The 23,423-nt window shown below is 43.2% G+C and overlaps 1 protein-coding gene across 5 annotated transcripts in view; it reads left to right on the top strand.

The window, feature by feature from the left end:
• VAV3 (vav guanine nucleotide exchange factor 3) overlaps positions 1 to 23,423 on the top strand; it is a 490,967-nt gene that overhangs the window by 291,678 nt on the left and 175,866 nt on the right. For all 5 annotated transcript variants that reach the window (XM_068240048.1, XM_068240046.1, XM_068240044.1 and 2 more), the window contains 4 exons: positions 5,567 to 5,632; positions 8,326 to 8,437; positions 10,099 to 10,191; positions 22,403 to 22,471. In XM_068240048.1, the coding sequence (XP_068096149.1) occupies positions 5,567 to 5,632; positions 8,326 to 8,437; positions 10,099 to 10,191; positions 22,403 to 22,471 (340 nt within the window). The remainder of the gene's footprint in view (positions 1 to 5,566; positions 5,633 to 8,325; positions 8,438 to 10,098; positions 10,192 to 22,402; positions 22,472 to 23,423) is intronic.

Genomic DNA, 23,423 nt, shown 5'->3' with positions numbered 1-23,423 from the left:
CAACCAATCATAACGCTTCGTGCTGTAGAGGGTGCTATGATTGGAGAACTGTTCCTTGTTAGGTTTCCTGATGGGGCGTACGTTTGAAATGGCTGCGGCTAAATTTTGGAGCAGGCAGAAACTGAAAGACAGCTCACCCTGCTGCAGGCAAACTTCTGGGTGGTGTTAATGCTGTTCCCCTCCGAGTTTTTGCAACTCAGGAGGAATACATAATTTGGGCGGTGGCAACTGCCGGCAGCCAAATTACCTCTTGTTTTTTCCTAATTTGAGCCCCGGCTATTGCTGGTGCCCAAATTAGTCACTGAGCGCCGCTATAGCCATAATTCTCATTACGGCTGCTATAGCCATAATTCTCATTACGGCCTATGGCGGTGCCCAAAGCACTGCGCTGAAATTAGCTGATTCACCTGCTGGATCCCCTAAACTAGACTAGTACCTCACTTTCTGCAAAATGTGGTCTCCAATGTCACCTGTAGTCCTGACACCCCCATATTACCATAAACCAGCCTATGTTTCTGTGCGGAGACCAGAGGAAGATCTGGTGGGATCTAGGGATGGTTAGTTAGGGCTCTTTTCCATTGGCAGTTGAACTGTGTGCTCGGCAAGCAGTCACCAGGCAGCAGTGAGCAGTTACAAGGCAGCAGTGAGCAGTTACCAGGCAGCAGCTAGCAGTTGTGAGAGTTTAAGAGGCATTTCACTGCCTATCAACTGCCTGAGGAAAAGAGGCTTAAGATGCAAATAAAGATTGTGAAAATTCAGTATGCAAATTAATTCTGCTCGCAAATGGACCAATCATATCTTGCCAAGGTGGAATGGAATTTGTTTATTTTCAGGATGCATAAATTTGTATACAACATTTGCATAATCCTGCTCAAGGATAAGCAAGTTCTTCCAGGCAGCATCTCTTGTTCCTCAGAGTGACTTTACCTTTCGATTTGTCATTTAATCTAAATTTAATCTATCTGTTTTTTTAATAATTTCATCAACTAATTTGCAAATTAATAGTTAGTTCAATGTATTCATAAAGACAGTTTGAGCACTGCTTAAAGTGGATCCGAGATAAACTTTTACTCATTGCATAATTGTGTTCCTCAAGCCAAATATTTTTTTTGTTTTGTTTTAATACTCTTAATTCCCAATAAACCAAACAAGCCTTGCCCACAGCTCCTTTTGTGCCTTGACACTGTAGCAAGGGCTTATGGGAGCTCAGTCTGGGCAGGAGGAGGTTACTAGCCATTAATTTCAGAGGCAGAGGGGAGGAGGGAGGAGGAGAGGGGACTGAATTTACACACATGCAAGTTGATCGCATCTCCAGCCCTTAGCCTGTGACAGTGTGACAAGCAGAACATTGCTGCCCTCATTGTATCACAGGAAGAAATAATCATAAACTTTTGAAGCTGATTGCAGCTAGATATGCTGTGTAAACTATCTAAACTTTAGATAAGATATATAAACAAGTTACTTGTTATAGTTTGTTTTTCATCTCGGATCCGCTTTAAGGTGGCCATACAATATGGCAAACTGATCAATCCCACTGTGATCTGAATCTTCAACATGAAATCTATTGAAAATCTATCGAACAACTTTGTTGCACTGTCCAATACCGTGCAACGCAATAGGCCGTCTATTTACCGCTGCTCCACCCCCCCTCCCTTGTTCAATCAACCCAAATTCACCATCCATGTGTAATTTTGATAAAAAATTTTTACGATTAATGCGACTCATTGCGTCACAGACAACCTGCAGATTTGGTCACATTGATCAAACCTGTTGGTAAAAATTGATGCATGTATGCCCAGCTTTAGAAGTTTTGTCGCTGATAACCTTTGAAGGACAAAAAACAATAGTTCTGATTTGCCCAATTCCAAGATGGATACAATTTGCACGCAAACCAGAATGATAGGCAATATCATTGATCTTAAGTGACACTACCTACAAATGTAGACATAGCAGTATTTGTTTTGAATAAAACTGGTGGTAGTTGGTCAGCATCAGCCGTTTGTTACAAATTGTAGTTTCCAGATTTGGTAAATTTTGGAAAATTATTTTTCTGTTTCAGTGAAAACATGAATCCACGTGCTGTTACAGTGTTGCTCACCTACTGCATTAGAATAACCTCGGCTACAACTGACATGGAAAACTGATGAATATTTTATGCATATTTTATGTGTTCGTTTATTATGCACAGCTGCTAGAACATGCTTGAATATTAATTGTACAAGAAAACTCTTGTTTCACTAAAGCCCCATCTACACGATACGATTCTTTATACGATTCGATTTCGATTCTATTTACGATCCGATTAAATCCAACATGTCCGATCGGGATTCGATTCGATTCAATTCGATTTGCCATCATTTTGCAATGGCAAATCGAATTGAATTGAATCGAATCCCGATCGGACATGTTGGATTTAATCGGATCGTAAATAGAATCGTAATCAAATCGTATAAAGAATCGTATCGTGTAGATGGGGCTTAAGATAGACATTAGGAACTGGCTTTTTGTGCATATAGGAAAGCTGGCAGAAGCTTCTTTTGATGTGAAACCATACTGGGAACTGTATTTTTTCTTGTTTAGGGTGGTGTGATGAAGGCTGGCTAGGCTCACAGTAGTCAGTTGCATAACACATGCGTTATAATTAGAGATGGAACGAACAGTTCGCCTGGCCCTGTGACGAACTTCCTGGTCGGCAAGTTCTTTGGCCAGTGGCGTGTATCCTTGAGCATGTGGCTGGGAGCTGTCTGCACATGATGTTGTCATACGTAGTTATGCACATGCGCAGGGCACTCGTGGGCGCATGATCAAGAAAGTGCTCCACTGGCCAGCACCTGCACATTTCTTAAAGAGAACCCGAGGTGGCCTTGTATTACGTAAGTGGGGCACAGAGGCTGGTTGGGCACACTAACACCAGCCTCTGTTGCCCCATCGTGTGTGTCAAAGACCCCCCTGCTCGCCGCTATACCCCCGCAGAGCTGGCGACACGCAGCGTGTCGCCAGCACAATGTTTACTCTATCGCTGTCTGTCAGCGCCGCTCCCACGCCTCCTCCGCATCGCCGCTACCCGCCCTCGTCCCTTCCCTCCAATCAGCGGGAGGGAAGGGACGAGGGCGGGTAGCGGCGATGCGGAGGAGGCGGCGGAGCGGCGCTGACAGACAGCGCTAGAGTAAACATTGTGCTGGCGACACGCTGCGTGTCGCCAGCTCTGCGGGGGTATAGCGGCGAGCAGGGGGGTCTTTGACACACACGATGGGGCAACAGAGGCTGGTGTTAGTGTGCCCAACCAGCCTCTGTGCCCCACTTACGTAATACAAGGCCACCTCGGGTTCTCTTTAAAGCCCTCTCTGATTTGGAAAAAGTGGCACTGCAATGGAGACTGGATATAGACTTTAATACAAAGCCTGCATGCAGTGAGTTAGAATAACGCGATTGGTTATAACGATGTGCAGGGCAGTGTGTTAACATGCAGAATTATTCTGCAACACAACTGACCACTGTGAACAGGGCCGTATAGTTAGAGCTAACAGTGATAACAGTGATGTCTGTGTTGAGTAGATTTGTTCATTGTGTGCTCTAATGCCTACATAACTGGAAAACAGTCCTTGCTATAGAACAACATAACACAAGCAAGGTTTGCATGTTTCTTTAATGCAAGTAAGGTCACACCCATTAGGGTCACACCCATCAGGTCTGCAAAACTATATAACTCTGAGGCTATGCTCACAATGGGTGTTGCATTTCCTGCAAAGCAGGATCGCAATGGAATGGGAAAGCCATGCTGCAGATTATCCATGCATTGCATCTAATACAGTGAAGCATACAGTCAATCAATAAAGAGCTTGCTCTGCTGTCACCGTTAACATGTGTGTTTTGCAGTAACATGGCGTTAAACCACAGCAGCTGCATTGTGAACGTCACATTGGTGTTGCATTGCAGTGGGACGGAAGGAGGAACGCATTACAATGCGGCCATTTTGTTGCACCAGAACGCACCACTGTGGACGGATAGACTTCACAGCAGATAAAATTAATCTTATGCTGGGCATACACAGCTCAATTTTGACGCTCGATTCTCCCGCTCGATCGATTCCCCGCTCGATTCCGCAGGCGATTCTCTTATCTTCCACTTGTTTTTCTTATCTTTTTGCATTGTCTTCACTGCGGAATCAAGCGGTGAAACGATCGGGCCGGAGATCGGACATGTCGGAAATTATCTATCGAGCCATCTAAATGGCTCAGAATCGAGCCGTGTGTTCCCAGCATTAGGTTGTGCACTTTTGCTGAGAAATGAGCAATCCCTTTGCTGAGAAATGAGCAAATGAGCAATCCCTTCAGATCTACACACTGTTGACAGACTTGGGAAGCAGACTCTGCAGGCGAAATTTGTCTGTACATAGGTATAATTAACCACTTTACCACCGGCGGTACGAATTTCTCCGCCCCTTTTTTCCCTCCTAAAAAACCAGGGACGGAGAAATCCGTACCTTCCGCGCTCCCGCCGCTGTCCGCGCTACCGCCGCTTGTGCGCGCGCATCCGCCGCTTGTGCACGCCGCCGCCCGCTTGCCCGGAGATCAATGAACGGGAAAATCCATTCCCGTTCGTTGATCTAAGCCCCCGCAATGATCTGCTGCTTCTTTCAGAAACAGCGCGATCATTGTGAGTCTCCCAGCCTCCTACTGCTTCCTGTAAGCGTCCTTCCGGTCGCTTACAGGTCGCATGTAAACATACTCACTGTGGCCATCTTGTGTCCAAATAGTAAACTACACCCTAATGCATTTTACACATACAAATAAATTGTTTTACATAATAAATTAACTCATTACCTCCCACACTCCCCAATTATTTTTTTTTTGTAATTTAAAAAAAAAATATATATATATATACAATTAAAAAAAAAACATAAATAGTTACCTTAGGGACTGAACTTTTTAAATATTTATGTCAAGAGGGTATAACACTGTTACTTTATAAACTACGGGCTTGTAATTAGGGATGGACGCAAAACTGAAAAAAAATGCACCTTTATTTCCAAATAAAATATTGGGGCCAAACATTGTGATAGGGACATAATTTAAATGGTTTTATAATCGGGAATAATGGGCAAATAAATTTCATGGGTTTTAATTACAGTAGCATGCATTATTTAAAAACTATAATGGCCGAAAACTGAAAATAATAATTTTTTCCCACATTTTTTCCTATTTTCCTCATTAAAACACATTTAGAATAAAATAATTCTTGGCATAATGTCCCACCTAAAGAAAGCCTAATTGGTGGCGGAAAAAACAAGATATAGTTCATTTCATTGCGATAAGTAATAATAAAGTTATAGACGAATGAATGGACGGAGCGCTGAAAGGTGAAAATTGCTCTGGTGGTCAGGGGGTAAAACCCCTCAGTGGTGAAGTGGTTAAGATCTTAGATTTAATCACAATTATTGTGAGATTTTGTTCTTGAATCTTTCTAAATAATAGGTAACAATATTGCTAACTGGTCGCATGGTTTAGTGTTTGTATTTTATTTGTAAATGACTCCTCAGTCATCTCACATATTCTTTATTGTACAGGGCATTTCCTACAGAAGAAAGTGTGCAAGATGAGGACATCTATAAAGCACTCCCTGATTTACTTGAGTATGTATTTTAAAGAGTATAAATATGTCTATCCTGAATTAGCTGAGGATTGTTATGTTGTCCGGTATTATATTATGCGGGATGATCAGATAGAGGTGCTGTCTGTACAGTGCATGTCAATAATGACATCTTTATTTTATAAGTTAGAGGAACTCCACTGAAAATAATGTAATAAAAAAGTGCTTCATTTTTACAATAATTATGTATAAATGATTTAGACAGTGTTTGCCCATTGTAAAATCTTTAAAATCCCTGATTTACATTCTGACATTTATTACATGGTGACATTTTTACTGTTGGCAGGTGATGTAGCTGCTGCATGCTTTTTTGGCAGTTGGAAACAGCTGTAAACAGCTATATACCACAATGCAACAAGATTCACAGACAGGAAACTGCCAGGAGTACCACGGTCCTCAGAGTTTCTTGTGGGAGGTGTTTCACCACAATATCAGTCATACAGCACCCCCTGCTGGTCTGTTTATGAAAAGGAATAGATTTCTCATGTAAAAGGGGGTATCAGCTACTGATTGGGATAAAGTTCAATTCTTAGTCGGAGTTTCTCTTTAAATCCTGCATTGTATTTCCAGTGCATTGTAATTTTTCTTTTTTAGATTGGCTTGTGGATCTTTAATTTGCGTTGTATTTATATTTTAATACCTATTCTTACATCCAAACTGATAATGGGAGTTATGGTAATTTTAAAATATAGTGTTATATCAAATAAGTGATGAGATGTGACAGTGAAGGAGAGACAAATATACAGGTAAAAAAAGACAGACTTGTTGTGTCCTGTAGTATGGTGTAAAAAATTTTTTTAGATCATACATGTCAAAATCTGGCCCATGGGCCAAGTCTGGCTTACAGAGCCATTAAATTTGGTGGGCAAGTGGTAGGGAAGCTATGTTAGAGGTGAAACCCTAGATTGCCTTAGATCACCAGGGACACCATATGGGGTTGGTAGGGGGAAAGCGCTAGACACCAGGGAACTGTAAAGGGAGGGAGGGGGGCACTAAACCCCAGGGAACTGTTGTATAAGGGGGATGGAAGCCACTAGACACCAGGAAACTGTATACGGGAAGGAGGAAGCCACTAGACACCAGGAAACTGTATAGGGGAGGGAGGAAGCCACTAGACACCAGGGAACTGTATAGAGAAAGGAGGGAGGACCAGTAAACACCAGGGAGCTATATAGGGAAGGGAGGACCACTACACACGAGAGAACCGTATAGGGGAGGGAGGAGGCATTAGACACCATTGAACTGTATAGAGGAGGGAGGATAGAGTGCCACTAGACCTGGCACTGGGCTGTGGAGTCGGTACAAAATTCATCCAACTCTGACTCCTCAGTTTATGAAACCTCCGACTCCAGGTACCCAAAATTGATCCAACTCCGACTCCGTCTGCAACTCTGACTCCATAGCCCTTCACTAGACACTTGGAAACTGTATAGGGGAAGGAGGGGAGTCACTAGACTCCTGTATGGGGGGGGGGGGGGGGGGGCATTAGATACAAGGGAACTTTGTCAGGGAGGGAGTTGACCACTAGCCATTCAGGTTATCCCATGATTTGGTCCCAATGTTCAATTTCAGCCTACTTTGTATTTGAGTTTGACACCTTGCTTTAGAGGGTTAAGTTTCCCTTTAAAGTATTAGAGGAATAGCTCCAGCACAGAAGTCAGGCAACTGACATATTCATTAGAGAACAAAGATGGCAGCTTCTGTATTCCTTTCAATTCAGGTTCCCTAAAGTGTACCAGAGACGGTGCTATACCAAGATTTTTTATTTACCCGGTGCTTCCTCCAGCCCCATAAGCATGTCTGAGTCCCTTGCCGTCCTCCCGGGGTCCTCCGTTCAGCGGCAATTAGCCGCGGTAACTGGCTCAATCGCATCAGTCGGGGTTTTCTGGGCATGCACAGACCTCCCGCACGCAGAAGTCCCCGACTGACGCGTCTGAGCCAGTTACAGGGTGATTGCCGCTGAACAGCAGACCGTGGCAGGACGGCGAGGGACTCAGGTGTGCATATGGGGCTGGAGTAAGTCACGGGTAAGTAAAAAAAAATTGTATAACATTCTCTCTAGTCTAGAAACCAGAGATCAAAATAAAAAGTTTTATATGTACCTGGGGCTTCCTCCACCCCACGCACACGGGTCGCTCACACACCAATGTCCTCAGCTGCCTGCAGCTCCAGTATAGGCTGTGACTGACAGAACTAACGGGACCCGATACTGGAGCTGCAGGCAGCGAAGGACGGCGGCGTGGGAGCGATCTGTGCGTGTGGGGCTGGAGGAAGCCCCAGGTATGTATAAAACTTTTTTTGTTTTTTTTTGGCCTCTGGTACACTTTAATAGACTTTACGCATGATTTCTCAGTATCATAAGTGCAGCCCCTAATTTATTTTTATTTTTTTGAAGCATAACTTACAAGAGGTGAGGAAAATTTGCCCCACATTCAGAGCAAACAGCAATATAAAAACAAAATAGGTTACAACTCGTTTCTGTCTGTTTCATCATTGTGGAGAATTTTCTGCACTTCTTGCCTAGGCAGAAAGTTAATTCTCTCAGAATTGTCAACTTATAAAAAACTGGAGCTGAATTAAGGTAAATAAGATTGTGTACTACACTACCGTAACCTTGATTTATTTTTTTTTTTTTACTTTACTAAGCTCCTATCATTTGTTTATTTTCTTTTACAGTGAATCAGGGATGGAAGAAGACGATGAACTATACTATGACTGTGTGTACAGAGACAATGAAGGGGATGAGGTGTATGAAGATCTCATGAAGGCTGAAGCTGCAATGCCCAATGTAAGGAATCTAGTGATAGTAGATTTTTATGCACTATAATTATTATAAAATACAGGAGTTTCTCATTTCATGTTTGTCACACAAACTACAAACAAACAAACAAAAGAACAACCCCAAACTGCTCTCTCTCAGTACAGACATTTTTTAATGCAAGGAGTATCATACGTTAATGTAAGTAATGCAGATATGCTGCAGTTGCTGGAATGAATTAATAGTGCTTTAGGCCTGGAACCCACTACAAAACGCTATCGCTAATCGCAATCGCTAGCGTTTTTAATTAGCAGTTTGCAAGCAATTTTATGAGCAATTGCTGGCGATTTTGGTGGCGTTTTTAAAAAGTGTCAGCTTTTTGGCAGCGATTGTGCAGTGATTAGCGTTTTTAATTCTGATTGGCCCTTTTAATCAACTGTTTTACAGTGTGCAGTAATGTAAAAACGCAAGCAAAATCGTTCTGTGTAGGTTTTGATGAGCGATTATTCCAGTGTTTATATAGTTTACATTGCAGAAACGCTAAACGTTAAAAATGCTGCATGTCCTGCGTTTGTGATTTTGTTAATCGCTCCAGTGGAATTGGCCCATCCATTAACATTAGCTGAGTGTTTAGAGAAATCGCTAGCGTTTTGAATCGCTCCCTAAATGCTCACAAAATTGCTCTAGTGGGTTTGAGGCCTTACTGTGTTTACAAAGATTCTCTAAGATGTGGTACTCTATAGAAATCCACTGGGATTTGGTAGTCTACAGAGATTTGTTTGCCAACAGAAATTCACGAAGATTTGGTAGTCTACAAAAGTTTGTTGATAATTGTTATTCTACAATAATTCACCGAGATTTGGTAGTTTACAAAAAATCACCAAAGGGTGTACAAAAAATTACCAAGGTGTGATTCAAACTTAAAGGTTGATATAGTGTACAAAATCTGCATTTGGAGCATAACCATAGGAGTTACCGTACTTAGATTTATGGACATCCATTTCAGGTGTTTGGGTTATCAGCCTGATTCTGGTGGTGGGGCTGCCACCTAGAGCTTCCAAGCATGTAGATTTTTTGTCGGGGTTCCTTCCCTTAGCCTTTGGAATTTGGCTTCCACCACAAAGCAGTGATGTTAGTTTTTGTTCAACCCCAGTACTTGCTATATCAAGCAAGCATTTCTTGATCTGCCACCCAAGGGGGCTTCTGATGGGAGACTAGCAACTCCAACAGTCTTTGCTTTAGTCATCGAGTTCAAGGTTCCTGTCAGGCCTTCTTGGCTACCATAGTGGCTTTGGCCCCACAAAGTCCCCCACCATACTTTACCCCAACAGGCAATACCTTACTTGATGTTGGCCAGGTCCTACTACGAGGAGGTAGCAAGCTTGCAACGTCCATTTCTTAGCTTATTCAAAATCTGATCTACGGTAGCCCAACTTTGAACGTAACTCTGGAGTAAATTAAGAGATCTCCCTCCATACTATGCAGTAGTTGAATTAGAGTAAACCTTTGCTGGTCTTTGTAATACTAAAATCCCAAGTTAAAATTTTGAGCAGTAACTCAGGCCAGATCACTAATAATTCATTCAATCATGTTATATTTTTGAGAACTCACCAGTACAGTTCTTGTTGGGTGTTTCACTGTTGAGGTCAAATGTAGTTTGTTCTTTTATATAACTATTGTCTTGATTGCAGAGGACGGCTGAGAGTGACATCCGGAGTTGCTGCCTTTTAGAAATTAAGCAGACAGAGGAAAAATATTCAGAAACCTTAGAATCTATTGAAAAGGTAGGTCAAAAGTGAATAAACGAAATCAATTACTTTTGACTGTGTTGAACTGTAGGCACAGCAACAAAGTTACATATCCAAATAAATACAATAGAGGTGCACATCATAATAATTTATTGATAAGCCGTTAACAAATCAAGCTTGACCCATATGCAGTGCAGACAAAAACTTATGTTGATGGAGAGAGCATCAGTGCAAAGAGGTTTGCAGCTGTTTGACATTATTTTGAAGTGCTTCATCAGGAAAGCTTGCCCTTTATTCTGCTCAGTATTAAATAGAGAAGTATATAATTTACTTGTCTATGAGGGACGCCCCTACGGTTCACCGTGACTCCACCCACAAACACCATCATACAGGTCTTCCATTGTATCCTAATACAGTGGGTTGCAAAAGTATTCGGCCCCCTTGAAGTTTTCCACATTTTGTCATATTACTGCCACAAACATGAATCAATTTTATTGGAATTCCACATGAAAGACCAACACAAAGTGGTGTACACATCAGAAGTGGAACGAAAATCATACATGATTCCAAACATTTTTTACAAATAAATAACTGCAAAGTGGTGTGTGCATAATTATTTGGCCCCCTTTGATTTGAGTGCAGTCAGTTGCCTATAGACATTGCCTGATGAGTGCTAATGACTAAATAGAGTGCACCTGTGTGTAATCTAATGTCAGTACAAATACAGCTGCTCTGTGAGGGCCTCAGAGGTTGTCTAAGAGAATATTGGGAGCAACAACACCGTGAAGTCCAAAGAACATACAAGACAGGTCAGGGATCAAGTTATTGAGAAATGTAAAGCAGGCTTAGGCTACAAAAAGATTTCCAAAGCCTTGAACATCCCACGGAGCACTGTTCAAGCGATCATTCAGAAATGGAAGGAGTATGGCACAACTGTAAACCTACGAAGACAAGGCCGTCCACCTAAACTCACAGGCCGAACAAGGAGAGCGCTGATCAGAAATGCAGTGAAGAGGCCCATGGTGACTCTGGACGAGCTGCAGAGATCTACAGCTCAGGTGGGAGACTCTGTCCATAGGACAACTATTAATCATGCACTGTACAAAGTTGGCCTTTATGGAACAGTGGCAAGAAGAAAGGCATTGTTAACAGAAAGCTTAAGAAGTCCCGTTTGCAGTTTGCCACAAGCCATGTTGGGGACACATCAACCATGTGGAAGAAGGTGCTCTGGTCAGATGAGACCAAAATGGAAATTTTGGCCAAAATGCAAAACAATATGTGTGGCAGAAAACTAACACTGCACATCACTCTGAACACACCATCCCCACTGTCAAATATGGTGGTGGCAGCATCATGCTCGGGGGGGTGCATCTCTTCAGCAGGGACAGGGAAGCTGGTCAGAGTTGATGGGAAGATGGATGGAGCCAAATACAGGGCAAACTTGGAAGAAAAGCTCTTGGAGACTGCAAAAGACTTGAGACTGGGGCGGAGGTTCACCTTCCAGCAGGACAATAACCCTAAACATAAAGCCAGGGGAACAATGGAATGGTTTAAAATAAAACATATCCATGTGTTAGAATGGTCCAGTCAAAGTCCAGATCTAAATCCAATCGAGAATCTGTGGCAAGATCTGAAAACTGCTGTTCACAAACGCTGTCCATCTAATATGACTGAGCTGGAGCTGTTTTGTAAAGAAGAATGGGCGAGGATTTCAGTCTCTAGATGTGCAAAGCTGGTAGAGACATACCCTAAAAGACTGGCAGCTGCAATTGCAGCAAAAGGTGGTTCTACAAAGTATTGACTCAGGGGGCCGAATAATTATGCACACCCCACTTTGCAGTTATTTATTTGTAAAAAATGTTTGGAATGATGTATGATTTTCGATCCACTTCTCACATGTGCACCACTTTGTATTGGTCTTTCATGTGGAATTCCAATAAAATTGATTCATGTTTGTGGCAGTAATATGACAAAATGTGGAAAACTTCAAGGGGGCCGAATACTTTTGCAACCCACTGTATATGTGCGGCCAATCGGGAGATTGTAACAAACTGTTGTTCAAATGGCTGCTGTCATGATCTCTCCTGTAGCATGTCCTGCTGGTTGCAGCTGAATTGAAACCAGGCAGTTCTGATTTCTCTGCATTCATTTGGTTGCATAGTTTTGCTTGCATAGTATCATTGCCATCTGCAATCGCTCTGCAGTTCAGAGCAGCTCAGGATGCTGTCATAACTCCACCTATTGCTTGCTGCAGCTGAACAGCAGCCAGACAGTGCTGAATTCCCTGCATGCATGTTACTGCAAAATGTTGCATGCAAATTGTAACGCGTTTCCTAGCCATCTGCAATCAGCCTGCAGTCTTCTATCAGAGTAACACAGGATTGAGTGATTACCATTCAGTTGTGTTGTAATGTGCATGCCTGCTCTCATTGGATGATGTTCATAGTAAAGCCTCCTCTTCCTCTGATACCTTGCCCGTCATAGCTTTCAGCTTTGCCATAGCTGTTTGCTGGGTCTCGTGTCTCAATTGTGATTTTCCTTTTCTTGCTTCCTTGTAGACGATTGCTGTTCCTGCTTGGGTTAACAGCAAAGTCTTTCCAGTCTTGCTGTCGTAGAGGCTGGCCGATCACGGCGCTAGAGATTGGCTAGTGCTCCTGCTAGTTCTGATCCTGTGGACGTGACTATAGCAGCGGTTGCAATTCGTTTTACTCCTTCTTGTTCTGTCTTGTTTGTGTGGATGTTTGCCATTGCTGCGGTAGCGATTAGTTTTGTAAACAATCCTTTCTGTCTGTTTGTCTGTCCTTGTCTTATTCAGTATGCGGACAACAGAAGCTCAGAGCTGCGGTCGCTCTGAGCAACCATTGTGTCTCGTTTATTGTGGTGGTTATCGGAAGCTCAGAGCTGCTGTCGCTCTGAGCAATCTTGCTCCCTGTCTCTAGTCTACTACTCCTGCTGTGATCTGTGTAGTCTCCTCCACATGTGCATCCCGCACTATTACCTGATATTACTCAGCCACATTTCGTCTTGCTTAGTGGGCTCTGGTAGAACTCCTGTTTTCCCAGCCTCAGTCTTTATACCTTGCTCGCTGAACTCCTGCGCGGTAACCGTAATTTGGTAGGCGTACTTGTTTCCAGTTCATGCAGGGGATTGGAGTATAGGTAAAGAGCATGGTATTAGATTGAGGTATAGAGGCTGAAGGAAGGCGAGAGATCTGCCAGGCCTTACAGCTGCTGTGCATGCTGTGTCTACTTAGATATGCTTTAAAGCCCCATACACACACTCAACAGCGGTCTTTTAGGCTCTCACAACTTTTCTTGTGAAACACCTAAAAAAATCTCTTGCTATTGTTCAAGCAGCTGATAAGACTAATAAGAAGTCAATCCAAATGTTGTATTGACTTCTTATCAGTCTTATCAGCTGCTTGAACAATAGCAAGAGATTTTTTTTTTAGGTGTTTCACAAGAAAAGTTGTGAGAGCCTAAAAGACCGCTGTTGAGTGTGTGTATGGGGCTTAAGCCTTTGAATAGATGTAGCACTCCATAAGGTTTGTGTCAGATTATTGCACTGCTTCTTATCTTTGGTTGTGTGAACAACTTGGAAACACCATGCCAACAATACTATAATACTATAACATCAGACCTAAATACAGCATAGTGGAGCAGCTAGTTGGATACATCTTTCAGGAAAAAAACATCACATTTCAGATATTCTCTTTATTCAAACACTACAAAAAATGGACCCCCACCATCCTAAATACCAACAGTATTATACCAATGAGATCTGCTAATGGCCTAGTATAAGGCTTGGTGGTGTATTCTCCACAGTCAGCATGCAACGCATGAGCTGACGTGAAGGAGGTACACACACTAGCACAAGGAAACAGGCTATCCCTAGTATAGTGGAGGGGAGGACTGACTCCAATAGGAGATTGTGGCGCACAGAGCCAGTGCAGATCCGACAGCTACAAACAATACTTTCGCTATAACGTCTCAGCGCAAAGTAGCGCTGAGCGCATAAACCAGAACTGAGGAGATCAGGACAGGTAGACAGAATGAACGCTTGCTAGCTAGCCGTTACTTAGTGACAGCAAGCGTCCACAACAAGACAGACTGGAATGAGGCAGCAATGCGTAGCAGCGATGGCGTGCCTCACAAAGACAGGACAGGATAGTCAGGAAATAGCAGGATCAAGATAGATGAACGTAACACAGACAAAAATACAATAAGTATGTTTTCCTAGCATATTACAATTACAGCTATCAATGAAACTATTTGTAACGTCTGACTAACATATGTATATATCGGCAATGAACCGATATATGACATAAGCAGGAACACTGACTAGGACTGGAGTAATACAGGGAACAGGACTCAGAAGGATTCGCTATCTCTTCGCAGAGATGAACGCAATCCACAAACGGTAACAGAACAGGATTCAGAAGGATTCGTTATCTCTTCGCAGAGATGAACGCAATCCACAAACGGTAACAGAACAGGATTCAGAAGGATTCGTTATCTCTTCGCAGAGATGAACGCAATCCACAAACAGAACCAGGAGCAGGGTAACTAACTCAGCACGCGTGATCACGATACGCGCAACCTACCAAAACGTGCTGGAAAGCTGACTAACTGCACACAGGATATAAACAGTTCGTGTACGTATACATCAGCGACACTGATGTATCAACGTAACACGAATACAAGGAAAATAATAAACGTGCTGGTATGCATATATATTGGCAATGAACCAATATATGATGCAAAGACCAGCAAAGTATCTTTAGAACAAGAAACACGATCGGGGGCTGAAGCAACAGCAAGACAGGCTTAAACTGAAGCTATGAAAACCCGAGCAGTCCTGCAGGAAGCAGATCTTTATACTGAGGTCATCCAATGGGAGCAGACATGCAGATTCCCACACAGGTGAATGATAATCAGTCACAAGCTGACAGCAGGGAAAGGCAGACAGAAGCTATGCAGCTTGCATGGAAAGAGATCAGAACTGCCTGAGCTGCAGCACTACTACTTCCAGCAATACCTGCTGCAGCAGCGATCATGACAGTACCTCCCCCCTTAAAAGGCGGATACCAGACGCCTCTCAAAACTGACTTTCCCAAGGAGACAACCTAACTGATAATTCATGATGACCGGGACAGCCCGGCAAGACCAAATTCCAGAATCAGTCATCACAAGACTGGACCCATCAGAACCTACAGAACCATGCCCATCAGTACTACAAGTCTCAGTGTGACACCCATCAGAACCATGATTTCCAGAAGAAAGCCCCCCGAAGCTCTCTGAGCGATACCCACTGCCCTCCAGGGACCGTCCAAAAATGCCAAAGCCTTTGCAATGCCCACCGGAACTGTCTTTACCAACACAAAACCCACTGTTGAACCATTCCAAGGTACCAGGACAAGCTTCTTCAGAGATCTCCCAGAACACTTTAAAGCTCCAAAGAGATCCCAAAAGGTCAGAACGCCCTTTAGGCTCACATGGAGAACTATCAAGAACCCCCATGGAACCTATGGCAATTCCTGAGTCAGGGTTACAAGGACAAACATCAAGATCAGGGCTTTCAGGGACCAGAACCATCTCTGGGCATGCAGGCAGACTGGCAACATCAGAACATGTCTCCCTTAAGGAAGCATCTGAGTATGCTAACACCTTAGACACACTTGGGCATTCTGGCATACAAAGCACATCTGGGCACACTGGCACAAGAGAAACCTCTGGGCATGTCAAGGAACTGTGAACCTCAGGGTCAGCCAAGATAGGACCGAAACCAGCACTGGACAAAAATTCATCATGACTAGACTTCACAAGCACTGGACTCTCACTAAAGAATGCAGGAACAGACTTGGATGTCTCTGATTCTAGCAAGGTTATTAACAAATCAGGTTCAGGGGCATAAACAAGACAGGACAAGTCTTCTGATGTATGAACTGAGCTAGATAGGGACTCCACAACTTCCTCTGGACTGGACAGAGACCCATCTAATACACTGGATTGGAGCTCATGAGGGGCTGCAGAACAAGTCAGTATTGCAGAAACCCCCACTGGACTAGGCAAATCTGAGGAATTCCCTGGACAGGAAGGGAACTCCGGAATCTCTGCCACACCGGCCAGAGAATCAGAATTTTCCAAGATACCAGGCGGGTTTTCAGGAACACTTACTAAATCAGACTGAAATTCTGAGACTTCTGTTATTTTGACCAGAGAATCAGAATTATCCATGTTACAGGGCAAGACTTCTGAAACATTCAGAGGACAGGGCTGGAGTTCCTCGGCTGTTACAACACTGGAGAGGGACTCAACATCATTGGTTAAATCAGACTGTGTACAGGGCAAGGTATCTAAGACACTTGCTGACGAGGACAATATTTCAATGACTTCTGCTTCATCAGACAAAGATTCATCAAGTTTATTTAGAGTGGACTAAGTCTAAGACAGCTGCTAAACAAGTGAATATTGCTGCAACACCCACTGAGGTAAGCAGTGCCTCAGAGTCTTCTGCTAGAGGGTTTGAAGTATCCAAAGTACTGGGTGAAGCATAGGACTCTGCGACTTCAGTTTCACTGGACAGGATCACTGAACAGTCCATATTGCAGGGCAAAACCATGGAAGCACCTGCTGGACAGCATAAGGATTCTGTGACCTGAGCTTCATAGGAGAGATCTACTGCACAATTCATGGTACAGGGCAAATTTACTGGAACATTTTCTGAACAAGGTAATAATTCTGCAATTTCAGGTTCACATAGCAGATGCTCTGAGCTATTCACGAAACTAGAGCGAGGTGTAGAAACAGGAAGATCAAGACACAATGGTTGCGCGTCTGAATCACCATTCATTTGTAAAATTGGAAAATTCAGATGCTGGGGTTCTGAGGTTTCTAGACAGGATTGCTGGGACTCGGAAACTGATGTAGTGCATCTATTGGCATCTGCTGGATCAGACAGGAGTTGAACTTTATTAACACAGGTAATTTCTGCAGAAGTGTTTGCAGAGGCAGGCAAGATTTTTCTGGTGTCTGTTTCACTGAACAAAGACTCATGAGTACTGGCTAGACTGGACTCGGAAGTCAGCAGGACCTCTGGATTCTCTGCTGAGAAATTTGTGCAGGGCAAGGTTAAGAAAGTATCAGTGGCTTCTGTTTTACTGGGAAGTAACACTGAGTTATCCATGGTACAGGGTGGAATTGCAGGAACTTTAATTTCACACAAAAAGAGCTCCGAATCACCTTCTGAATCAGCCAAAGGTGCTGAAGCAGGCGGGTCAGAACGCCAAATTTGCGAATTCGGAGTCACATAAAAATCATCCAAAATCAGTTCCCACACATCAATCAATGGAGCCACAAAGTCATACCTACACACACCAATCTCTATTAGGTTATAGGCCGACTTAATGCATGCATTCAATACGAATTCACTTTTTGCACTGTAAAATTGACAAAATGAACTTGAATCATTCTTCCATTCACAGACCAGGGCTTCTATCTCTCCCTTCTCGAATGGGGGATCCCATGCATACTTAGCTGAACATTCAGGCTGATCACAGTTTGCAGATATGATTGTGGCAGGGACATGTATTGGGTTAATAAGCAGGTGATTGGCAGATTCCTTATTCTTAAGAATCTCCAATACCTGTAGCAAGTGTTGAACTGTAGTGTATGCAAACTTTCCTTGCTTCACAAATAAGTTGATTTGTTCAATACTCTGTAATATCTCCTCATAATCATACTCAGATAATTCTTTTAAACAAAAATCTTTATTTTCCCTAGCCAGTGATGAAAGTTCATTAGTAGTTTCATAAGTCCACTTAACTCCCCTGAAAGACAATTGCATTTCATTATCTGTTAATGGCAGAATCTCATTATAGGTCTCAGTCGCTAAGGATAACGACTCTGCAGATCGGACACATTTCTTATAACGTTTGCGTTTGGCCTTAGACCCTGCTGCCTTTGGTGATTTATTCAAAGCTGCAGGAAAATTATCAGGAACACTCTCTGCTTGCTGATCATTTTTGCAAACAATTGAAGGGGAAGCTGATTGGCCTGCTGCCAGGAGTTCATTTAGAGGAAAAGGCAATGGATCTATGCGCAACCAGTTATGGATCACAAACGCTAGAAATTCCAGCGGTCTTTCTTTCAAATCCGAATGATCGAGGACATCAAAGGCCCACTGGAACAATTCCCCTTTAAACAAAATATAAACTAGCTGGAGTGCCCAGGTTGAAACAGGAGTCGCTTGGAGATCGGGATTGGCCAGGAACCTGGCACATTCAGAGAAAAACTCATTTTCTGTTTCAGAGCTAAGTTCTTCAAATTTCTTAAAGGAACAGGAACCATAATTAACAGTGTCATACTTTCTGGGAATCCCCCCCCACAATGGGGATTGGTAATGGGGTTTTCATAATGTAAGGCTTGGTGGTGTATTCTCCACAGTCAGCATGCAACGCATGAGCTGACGTGAAGGAGGTACACACACTAGCACAAGGAAACAGGCTATCCCTAGTATAGTGGAGGGGAGGACTGACTCCAATAGGAGATTGTGGCGCACAGAGCCGGTGCAGATCCGACAGCCACAAACAATACTTTCGCTATAACGTCTCAGCGCAAAGTAGCGCTGAGCGCATAAACCAGAACTGAGGAGATCAGGACAGGTAGACAGAATGAACGCTTGCTAGCTAGCCGCTACTTAGTGACAGCAAGCGTCCACAACAAGACAGACTGGAATGAGGCAGCAATGCGTAGCAGCGATGGCGTGCCTCACAAAGACAGGACAGGATAGTCAGGAAATAGCAGGATCAAAATAGATGAACGTAACACAGACAAAAATACAATAAGTATGTTTTCCTAGCATATTACAATTACAGCTATCAATGAAACTATTTGTAACGTCTGACTAACATATGTATATATCGGCAATGAACCGATATATGACATAAGCAGGAACACTGACTAGGACTGGAGTAATACAGGGAACAGGACTCAGAAGGATTCGCTATCTCTTCGCAGAGATGAACGCAATCCACAAACGGTAACAGAACAGGATTCAGAAGGATTCGTTATCTCTTCGCAGAGATGAACGCAATCCACAAACGGTAACAGAACAGGATTCAGAAGGATTCGTTATCTCTTCGCAATGATGAACGCAATCCACAAACAGAACCAGGAGCAGGGTAACTAACTCAGCACGGGTGATCACGATACGCGCAACCTACCAAAACGTGCTGGAAAGCTGACTAACTGCACACAGGATATAAACAGTTCGTGTACGTATACATCAGCGACACTGATGTATCAACGTAACACGAATACAAGGAAAATAATAAACGTGCTGGTATGCATATATATTGGCAATGAACCAATATATGATGCAAAGACCAGCAAAGTATCTTTAGAACAAGAAACACGATCTGGGGCTGAAGCAACAGCAAGACAGGCTTAAACTGAAGCTATGAAAACCCGAGCAGTCCTGCAGGAAGCAGATCTTTATACTGAGGTCATCCAATGGGAGAAGACATGCAGATTCCCACACAGGTGAATGATAATCAGTCACAAGCTGACAGCAGGGAAAGGCAGACAAAGCTATGCAGCTTGCATGGAAAGAGATCAGAACTGCCTGAGCTGCAGCACTACTACTTCCAGCAATACCTGCTGCAGCAGCGATCATGACACCTAGAACATGATTGACATATATAAGAAGAAAAATTTGTCCACTATAAAAGCACCACACCATGGCCTAACAAATAATCAGTAATGTTTTATTGTTAATCACTATACATAATTCACAAAGTTGAAAACAAATTTATCAGGCTACATGGGCCATAAGAATACAGAAATAAAGGGTTTAATAGATGAAATAATAAACACACAAGCCACACAGTATATAAAGATACACCAGTGATCATGAGTAAATAAATATAGACTGTTGAGAAAAAAGATATATAAAAAAGGGGCTGGATATTGTAAAAAGGTAAATCCATAAATTGTTTCGCTAAATGAGTTGAAACAAAGTGCACAACACTTTCAGAGAAGGCTGGCTCAAACTGCCGCATGGTATAAGTTAGTCACAACATCAGTGATGCCAAACAATGAACAGACATAGAGGAAAAGGGGGAGAAAAAGTATGTGCTAATGCCCACTAAACACAGGGAAGTGAAAGCAATTCCACACCTGGGTGTCCAAGGGAAAGGTGGCCCATGTGTCCTGCACAGCTTGCTCATAGCACATATCAGGGACTATGACCACTTCTCCAGAGACTTCTGAAGAAGCGGGTTGTTAGCCCACGATACCTAGTAGGTAGAAAGTTCGTTAATTTGTCATTATTTGGCATTCCTGATATTGTGGTGATCAGCTTTTACCTTACAGAGGCGCTCAGTGTGGTTTTGATGCTGTTAAGCTGTATGCTCCTTTTTTCATTGGCCTGATGAAGCGGGATTGAGCCCGTGAAACGCGTTGCCTATTTTTACTGTGGAGTATAAATAAATTGTTGTTTGACTGTTGATGCCACAGTCCTTCCTTTGTTTGCTTTGTCCGCATGGATGGGATAGGCCCACCACTGCCCCATCGGTTTTAAGCTCGTTTAAGTGACTTTTATTCTATTGGCGCCTCTGGAAAGCTTCTACATATTTACCTTGTGGCTGTTTAAGCCAGCCTCTTCTTAAAGTACTATGCACTTTATTTCAACCTATATAGTTTCATAATGTATGGCTTTATCTTTTGATAGCGACATTAGTGGTCCCCACTAAAGGGCTATTTGATGTTCTCTGTAAAGTGCTGCAGAACAAAAAGTGTCAGCGCTATATGAATTTGTAAAATAAATAAGGATCATGAAAGTATTCCTACTGCAGGGGCAATGGGTTTAAGAGGGTACATGGGAAAGGTGTGTAATTCTACCTGCTGTGGAGTGATTACTAATTGTAGCAAGAAGGCATGAAGAAGCATTTTCTGCAGGGTGATTGGGAAAAGCAGTAGAGTAGAACCAGTTATGAAGTGAGAAATAGAGATAGCACTAAATACCAGGTTGATGTGAAAGAGCACAAATTATGCAGGAGAGGATGGAGTGGTAGTCATTATAAAGGCTGAAGAATCCCATGTGACAAAGGGTGGGGGGAGGTGGAGTCGGGGAGGTCAAGGGGCATATTTATATTTATATGTTCTAAAGGTAGAAATTAATGTTTTGTTCACAGATACAGTATCTATGCACATCTAATGAACATACACCAGTCTCCTACTTCTTATGTGGCATCTCTGGTTATCAGAGTTCCTTAACCTCCTTGGCTTAATTCCCAAAAGTAGGTTGGGATACTTTCAGCAGCAAGTAGTAGTAACCCCAAGCTACACTGGTGGATACCACTGGGAGGACTGTGTACAGAGTGCACAGCGGAGCTCCAGTATCTCTAATCTCCATGGGATCCAGAGGCAGCAGCCCATCTCCTCTGTGTACTCCCAGTGCCCCATCACTATGCTAATATCGCCGTCTGTCACATGATGACAGAGGGCAATCTCAGCATAGAGATGCAATGACCTACCCACAGGATTGGAGGAAGACTTGCAGCATGTGGCCGGATACTGGGGAGGTGGGTGATCTACGGGCTCTGCTGTGCACTCTGCATAAAGGATGGGGGGCCTTTAGCAAATAGGGGGTCTTTATACTGAATGGGGGGGGGGGGGGCATCCAAACTACCTATACTGTGTGAGTGTGTGTGTGTGTGTGTGTGTGTGGGGGGGGTGTCTCTACCTGCACTTGGGAAGGGGGGGTGTCTCTGGCTACCTTTAACAGAGGGAACACTTTCTGGCTACCTAAACTGGTGGGCACTGCCTGGTTACCTATAAAAGGCCGCGTTCCCAGCCGCTATATCACCCTCTATGCTGCAGCATAGAGGGTGATATAGCGGCTGGGAACGTGGAGAATCACTCGCGTTCCCAGCCTGTCGGCGGCTATCGCCGAACCCATAAGTAGCCGCCGGCGGGGACAGGAGGATCGGAGCGAGGCTGCGAGGGCACCATACAGCTTCAGGGGGCTGAGGGATGCCCCAGGTGAGTAAAAATCATTTTTTTATTTTGACTTAAGTATTCCTTTAAGTACACTGATGAGAAGTTAGCAGCTACATTATAACAGAGTGCTAAATAGCGATAATAACCTCTCGCCTTCTGTGTAATTAATTGTTGGTGTAATGCTGAGGAATTAATTTTTAACATTTCTTTAATTTTACATTCATTATTTGCTTTTTCTTTTGCAGTTCTTCATGGAGCCACTGAAGAAATTCTTGCCTATAACAGACCTTCAAAAAATATTTATTAATATCCCAGTAAGTGACCAAGAAGAGAGTTGGAGAAGGAGCTTCAAGTGGAACTCCACTTTAGTTGTGGACAGATTGGGAAAGGGTTAGGACCATAGTTGAGGTTTAAGGCCATGTTACCACTAGGTGCTGCATCCATTTCCGAATCGGATGCGGTACCCGTGCTGTTGCAAGCCACAGCCGAATCACTGTAGCTAGCATCCAAATCCCTGTAGTCTTGCATGACATATGCATGGCTACAGGGATTCAGATGTGGTCTCTAGAAAACTGCAGCTGGCACTTATTTTTTTTGCGCTGCATATGATTCGGATGGAGCCTATTGATTTCACTAGGCTGCCGTTCTGCTTCTGTAATCGCTTGCAGAAACGGCCATGATTCGCAGCTAGTGGAAATAGGCCCTAAAGGATACTTGAACAAAGAGGAAAATGGGGCTTCCATCTTTATGCTGGTTCCTTTGTGTTCTGGTGGAACTTTTGTTTTTATTAATGCCAGACAACAGAAAATAATATCATGCAACTAGTGGAGTGAATTAAAGTCAAGAATTTATTGGCATACTTGTTTGTGGTCAGTAGGTCTGAAAGTAATGAAGGCTGAGTATCAGAATGATAAGTAGGCAAAACTGTGTTTTCAAAATGGAGGTAACAGTAGCTGCTTTTATGTTCCTCTCCATTCATAGTGTGATTTGCCTTCTTAAAACAGAAGGTACTTGCGATAATTTAGCTCTAAGTGAACATCTGTGGTTACCCACAATGCACTGCTAATGAATATGCAAATTATCTCTTTATGCCCCTGTATCCAGGCTTGCATCCAGAACCACTTGTTTATAGAAAACTTATAGCTATAATTTTTTCAGAGCCACATCAACCCCACATGCAGACAGCCTGTTTCTTCTTGACTTTTGGTCCTCCTCAATGCATGGCAGGGATTGATATGGCTCTATGGGATAGGGCTTGGACCATTA

Source organism: Hyperolius riggenbachi, chromosome 6 (genome assembly GCF_040937935.1).
Source record: "Hyperolius riggenbachi isolate aHypRig1 chromosome 6, aHypRig1.pri, whole genome shotgun sequence".
NCBI lineage: Eukaryota > Metazoa > Chordata > Amphibia > Anura > Hyperoliidae > Hyperolius > Hyperolius riggenbachi.
Note: the sequence above shows the minus strand (reverse complement) of the source record. Positions and strands in the feature narration are given on the sequence as shown.